A 7,333-nucleotide genomic window follows, 5' to 3' on the forward strand; every position below is an offset into this window, starting at 1 on the left:
AGTTCCTAGTCTGACAGATAATTCAACCAGTGTGACCAGTGGGTTTCTTTAAATGAATGAATATGAAACTGCCTTAAATACAGATGTGAATGATAGTATGTTTTAAATTCTCACTTAAAATATGCAGTGCTCTATTTGAACGTCTCAATATAATATTATTATTTCATGAAAGGAATGAAAAATAAATTTGTGTGCAAAAAAAACAACAATCTTAACTGCATTTCCCTCCAGTCAGCAGACGGCGATGTGCGTCTTTCAGGCGATGCTGCAGCGTGACGTATAATCTAGTGGACGGAACGGATCAACAACAGCGAGTCAGCCACCTTGGTAGCCTACAGCCGAAACATTTAGACTGTTTCTGTGCATATTTGCCTCTGTGTTTTAAATATACTTCTGACATCTAGTTAATAGACACCATTTAAATGTTATAGGTACATTGTTAGTCAACTAGCTGGCTTGATAAGTTAGCCTAGCACTAAACTAGTCGCTCATGCTAACTAGCTAGCTAGCTAACATCCCCGACCATGAACTCACTGATGTATTCCTCGCCTGCTAAAGAAGAGGTCTGAACATGAGCTCCCTAAACTACTCCCCTCCTGTTAAAGAAGAGGAGGTCTGCTGGACGGAGAAAGAAGCTCTGGGGCTGAACATTGTCGTGAAAGAGGAGAAGGAAGAGGAGGATGTCACAGTAAAACAAGAAGTAGAGGGTGAGACTGTTACTGTGAAAGAAGAAGAGAAAGACGTTTCAGTGAAAGAAGAGGAAGACGCGTTCAGAGTGAAAGAGGAGGAGGATGTTACAGTAAAAGAAGAGGAGGAAGAGAAAGGAGGATGTAGTTTTTGGAGTGAAGGAGGAGAAAGAGGGAGAGATAACGGTCATATTGACAGAGGAGTCAGGAGATCTGATTACCATCAGTAAGTACTGTCTTAAAAACGGGCTCTAACTGTCCAAAGGTTTTGAACGAACGTGTTGTTTTAAAGCAGCATGCTACTGAAATTCTATACTTGAAGATGTTGTTCTGTACTATAGGAATTCATGTTATAATATAATGTTAAAGCTACATTTTAAAATGGATGATTAAAGCCCTGAATGCTGATTGGCTGACAGCCGTGGTATATCAGGCCGTATACCACGGGTATGTCATGTATTTTTACTGTTCTAATTATGTTGGTAACATGTTTATAATAGCAATAAGACACCTCAGGGGTTTGTGATAGATGGCCAATATACCACGGCTAAGTTCTGTATCCGGGCACTCTGTGTTGAGTCGTGCTTAAGAACAGTCTTTAACCGTGCTATATTGGCCATATACCACACTTCCTCTGGCCTTATTACTTAACTGTAACATGTGTATACCATCAGAGTCCCCCCACCACAAAATCACAACTTAATTGTCTCACAGAATGGCAAACATGTTATAAATGAAATTTTTGACGTGTGTCCATTGTAGGCCTTGCGTAGAGTGTGTATACCCGCAAAAAGCAGATTTCTAAATAATGTTGGAGAAATACATAAAATAAGTGTCACGTCCTGACCATAGTAACTGGTTATTTTCTATGGTAGAGTAGGTCAGGGTTTGACAGGCGGTGTTTTGTGTTTTTCTATGTTTTCTATTTCTATGTGTTAGTTCTAGGTTTTCTATTTCTATGTTTTTTTGGGGGGTTGCTCTCCAATTGGAGGCAGCTGGTCCTCGTTGCCTCTGATTGGAGATCATATTTAAGTAGGGGTTTTTCTTCCTGGGTTTTTGTGGGCAGTTGCATTCTGTTTAGTCTCTGTACCTGACAGAACTGTAAGTTGATAATATCCTTTTGTTATTTTGTCATTAGTGTTTTGAGTAAATAAATATAATAATGAACACGCTGCGTTTTGGTCCCCTCTATACGACGCCCGTTACAATAAGAAGCATTATTGAAATGAAATGGACACGTGTTATGGGGAGACTGAACATATTAGCAAAAGGACAAGCGTTTTGGGGAGACTGAAAATATTAGCAAAAGGACAAGTGTTTTGGGGAGACTGAACATAATAGCAAAAGGACAGTTTGTAAGTCTTCAAAATAACAATTTTGAAGGAAAGGTGTGGCTAAACAAAAAAATATAATTTAGAGAGATAGTAATGTCCATTATTACTTTAGAGATGAAGTGGGACACCAACAAAACGTTATTAACAATGGATCAACTGCAGCCTATAACACTGACTGGAATAGTAATATATATTATTATAGAGCTCTGATCAGCCTATAAACATGACATTATCTATTATTATAGAGCTCTGATCAGCCTATAAACATGATCTATTATTATAGAGCTCTGTTCAGCCTATAAACATTACATTATCTATTATTATAGAGCTCTGTTCAGCCTGTAAACATGACATTATCTATTATTATAGAGCTCTGATCAGCCTATAAACATGACATTATCTATTATTATAGAGCTCTGATCAGCCTATAACATGACATTATCTATTATTATAGAGCTCTGATCAGCCTATAAACATGACATTATCTATTATTATAGAGCTCTGCTCAGCCTATAACATGACATTATCTATTATTATAGAGCTCTGATCAGCCTATAAACATGACATTATCTATTATTATAGAGCTCTGCTCAGCCTATAAACATGACATTATCTATTATTATAGAGCTCTGATCAGCCTATAAACATGACATTATCTATTATTATAGAGCTCTGATCAGCCTATAAACATGACATTATCTATTATTATAGAGCTCTGCTCAGCCTATAAACATGACATTATCTATTATTATAGAGCTCTGCTCAGCCTATAAACATGATCTATTATTATAGAGCTCTGATCAGCCTATAAACATGACATTATCTATTATTATAGAGCTCTGTTCAGCCTATAAACATGACATTATCTATTATTATAGAGCTCTGATCAGCCTATAAACATGACATTATCTATTATTATAGAGCTCTGATCAGCCTATAAACATGACATTATCTATTATTATAGAGCTCTGATCAGCCTATAAACATGACATTATCTATTATTATAGAGCTCTGATCAGCCTATAAACATGACATTATCTATTATTATAGAGCTCTGATCAGCCTGGAAACATGACATTATCTATTATTATAGAGCTCTGATCAGCCTATAAACATGACATTATCTATTATTATAGAGCTCTGATCAGCCTATAAACATGACATTATCTATTATTATAGAGCTCTGATCAGCCTATAAACATGACATTATCTATTATTATAGAGCTCTGATCAGCCTATAAACATGACATTATCTATTATTATAGAGCTCTGCTCAGCCTATAAACATGATCTATTATTATAGAGCTCTGATCAGCCTATAAACATGACATTATCTATTATTATAGAGCTCTGTTCAGCCTATAAACATGACATTATCTATTATTATAGAGCTCTGATCAGCCTATAAACATGACATTATCTATTATTATAGAGCTCTGATCAGCCTATAAACATGACATTATCTATTATTATAGAGCTCTGATCAGCCTATAAACATGACATTATCTATTATTATAGAGCTCTGATCAGCCTATAAACATGACATTATCTATTATTATAGAGCTCTGATCAGCCTGGAAACATGACATTATCTATTATTATAGAGCTCTGATCAGCCTATAAACATGACATTATCTATTATTATAGAGCTCTGATCAGCCTATAAACATGACATTATCTATTATTATAGAGCTCTGATCAGCCTATAAACATGACATTATCTATTATTATAGAGCTCTGATCAGCCTGTAAACATGACATTATCTATTATTATAGAGCTCTGATCAGCCTATAAACATGACATTATCTATTATTATAGAGCTCTGATCAGCCTGTAAACATGACATTATCTATTATTATAGAGCTCTGCTCAGCCTATAAACATGACATTATCTATTATTATAGAGCTCTGCTCAGCCTATAAACATGACATTATGTATTATTATAGAGCTCTGCTCAGCCTATAAACATGACATTATCTATTATTATAGAGCTCTGCTCAGCCTATAAACATTATCTATTATTATAGAGCTCTGCTCAGCCTATAAACATGACATTATCTATTATTATAGAGCTCTGATCAGCCTGTAAACATGACATTATCTATTATTATAGAGCTCTGATCAGCCTATAAACATGACATTATGTATTATTATAGAGCTCTGATCAGCCTATAAACATGACATTCCCTGAGAGATTAGATTTGGAGCTCTTCATCATTTGTTTTTAAATCTCACCGTCACCAAGTTTATTATTAATGATGTAATGTTGTGAAAACTGACCTCAGGGTATTGAGGGATCTAGTCTAGATTAAACCTCATAGGAAGACATTTTTATTTAATGCAGGTTTCATTCAGGTCTCTGTTTAACTAGATACTCTGTTTGTCTTTGGCAGGAGAGAGACCAGACTCTGACAGCAGGAAGAGTTCCTCAGGGGAAACAGACCCAGAGACGCCTAACCAACACCACTGCTCCCACTGTGGAAAGAGTTTTAGGTGGTTAGGGAGCCTGAAAATGCATGAGAGAACACATACAGGAGAAAAGCCCTACCACTGTTCCCACTGTGGAAAGAATTTTACTCAGTTAGGAGCCCTGGTTGGGCATGAGAGAACACACACGGGAGAGAAGCCTTATCACTGTTCCCACTGTGGAAAGAGTTTTAGGTGGTTATGGGTCCTGAAAAAGCATGAGAGAATACACACGGGAGAGAAACCTTATCACTGTTCTCACTGTGGAAACAGTTTTAGGTGGTTAGTGAGCCTGAAAACGCATGAGAGAATACACACAGGAGAAAAGCCTTTCCAATGTTCCCAGTGTGAAAAGAGTTTTAGGTGGTCGGGGAGCTTGAAAAAGCATGCGAGAAAACACACAGGAGAAAAGCCTTTCCAACATACTAATACACAGGAGGAGAAGACATACCACTGTTCTCATTGTGAAAAGACATTTTCCCAGTCAGAGGACCTGAAATCACACGAGAGAATAGAGAGGCTGTGTTCTGACTTGTGTTTCTGACTGAGAATTTGTCCACGGCCAGGATTCATAGGGCCAGGGTGTCCGCTATGGACGCCTGGAAAAAATCAGCAGTGGACATTTCTGAACGTTTATCCAACAGACCTGTACATCCATGAATGGATCTCTATAATGTGTAACTATTTCTGATGTATGTGTTGTGATGAATTGTTTAATAGATGTACTATGTTAGGTATATTTATCTGTGGTTTAATTTCAACAGATTTTACTGATGCTATTAGATTGCTGTGTGGGGGGAGTTTTATATATACAGTGCCTTCAGAAAGTATTCACACCCCTTGACTTGTCCCACATTTCGTTGTGTTACAGCCTAAATTTAAAACATATTTTTATTTATTTTTATTTCACCTTTATTTAACCAGGTAGGCCAGTTGAGAACAAGTTCTCATTTGCAACTGCGACCTGGCCAAGATAAAGCATAGCAATTCGACACATACAACAACACAGAGTTACACATGGAGTAAAACAAACATACAATCAATTATACAGTAGAAAAATCTATATACAGCATGTGTAAATGAGGTAGGATAAGAGAGGTTAGGCAATAAATAGGCCATGGTGGCGAAGTAATTACAATATAGCAATTAAACACTGGAATGGTAGGATGTGCAGAAGATGAATGTGCAAGTAGAGATACTGGGGTTAAATGGATTCAATACCCCATAATGTCAAAGTGGAATTATGTTTTTGGAAATGTTTACACATTTAATTAAAAGCCTAAATAAGTTCAGGAGTAAAGATTTTGCTTAACAAGTCACATAAGTTGCATGGACTCACTGTGTGCAATAATAGTGTTTAACATGATATTTGAATGAATACCTCATCTCTGTTCCCCACACATACAATTATCTGTATTGTCTCTCAGTTGAGCAGTGAATTTCAAACACAGATTCAACCACAAAGGCCAGGGAGGTTTTCCAACGCCTCGCAAAGAAGGGCATGTATTGGTGGATGGGTAAAAAAAAGCAGACATTGAATATCCCTTTGAGCATGGTGAAGTTATTAATTACACTTTAGATGGTGTATCAATATACCCAGTCACTAACTCAGTTGCTGGAGAGGAAGGAAACCGCTCAGGGATTTCACCATGAGGCCAATGGTGACTTTAAAATAGTTAGTGTTTAATGATTGTGATATGAGAAAACTGCGGATGGATCAACAACATTGTAGTTACTCCACAATACTAACCTAAATGACAGAGTGAAAAGAAGGAAGCATTCCCAGTCAGAGGACCTGAAATCACATGAGAGAATAGAGAGGCTGTTGGCACTAAAGTAATACTACAAAAGAATGTGGCAAAGAAACAAACTTTATATCCTGAATACAAAGCGTTATGTTTGGGGAGGGTTTGGAGGGTTTGGCTGGCCGGGACGTCCTTGTCCCATTGTGCTCTAGCGACTCCTTGTGGTGGTCAGCATGCACGCTGACTTCGGTCGCCAGCTGGACAGTGTTTCCTCCGACACATTGGTGTGGCTGTCTTCCGGGTTAAACGAGCAGTGTGTCAAGATGTGCAGTGCGGCTTGGCAGGGTCGTGTTTCAGAGGACACATGGCTCGACCTTCGCCTCTCCCCGGAGTCCGTAGGGGAGTTGCAATTGGATATCATGAAATTGGTGAGAAAAAGGTGTAAAAATACAAAAAAAAAATATATATATATATATACACTCGTACTGAAATTTGATTTTTCGATGATCTGGCAGATGTGAAAACCATTTAAACACCTGCAAAACTTCGGTTAGAAGTGAATCACCTGCCTGGACATCCTAAGAAGCACACAGAGACCTGCATTTTGAAGTGGGTTTAATAATACTTGTGAAAACTGACTTCAGGTGATTGAGGGATCTAGTCGAGATTAAACATCATAGGAAGTTTTATCATGTGGAGGTTTCATTCAGGTCTCTGTTTAATTAATTATATAATCTGTTTGTCTTTGACTGGAGAGAGACCAGACTCTCCTTCTGACAGCAGGAAGAGTTCTTCAGAGAAACCAGACACCTGAGATGTCCAAACCAGCAGGACGACATCACTGCTCCCAGTGTGGAAAGAGTTTTACTCAGTTAGGGAGCCTGAGAGCACATAAGAGAATACACACTGGAGAGAAGCCTTACACCTGCTCCTTGTGCGGAAATTGTTTTAGGTGGTTAGGGAGCGTGGAAAGGCATGAGAGGACACACACAGGAGAAAAGCCTTTCCAATGTTCCCATTGTGGAAAGAGTTGCACCCAGTTAGGGAGCCTGAAGGAGCATGAGAGAATACACACAGGAGAAAAGCCTTACCACTGCTCC

The 7,333-nt window shown here is 37.9% G+C and overlaps 1 protein-coding gene across 1 annotated transcript; it reads left to right on the forward strand.

Annotated features, from left to right (window-relative positions):
- Positions 1 to 295: 295 nt before the first annotated feature.
- Positions 296 to 5,777, forward strand: LOC145867269 (uncharacterized). The gene is made up of 2 exons (XM_082971342.1): positions 296 to 912; positions 4,416 to 5,777. The coding sequence occupies exons 1-2, from the start codon at positions 572 to 574 to the stop codon at positions 4,432 to 4,434; spliced, it is 360 nt and encodes a 119-aa protein (XP_082827468.1). The 5' UTR covers positions 296 to 571; the 3' UTR covers positions 4,435 to 5,777.
- Positions 5,778 to 7,333: the final 1,556 nt, after the last annotated feature.

This window comes from Salmo salar, unplaced genomic scaffold, assembly GCF_965601325.2.
Source record: "Salmo salar unplaced genomic scaffold, fSalSal1 ptg000257l, whole genome shotgun sequence".
Taxonomy (NCBI): Eukaryota; Metazoa; Chordata; class Actinopteri; order Salmoniformes; family Salmonidae; genus Salmo; species Salmo salar.

Coding starts and splice junctions, on each gene's coding strand:
- LOC145867269 (XM_082971342.1), top strand. CDS start 572: ATGAGCTCCCTAAACTACTCCCCTCCTGTTAAAGAAGAGGAGGTCTGC.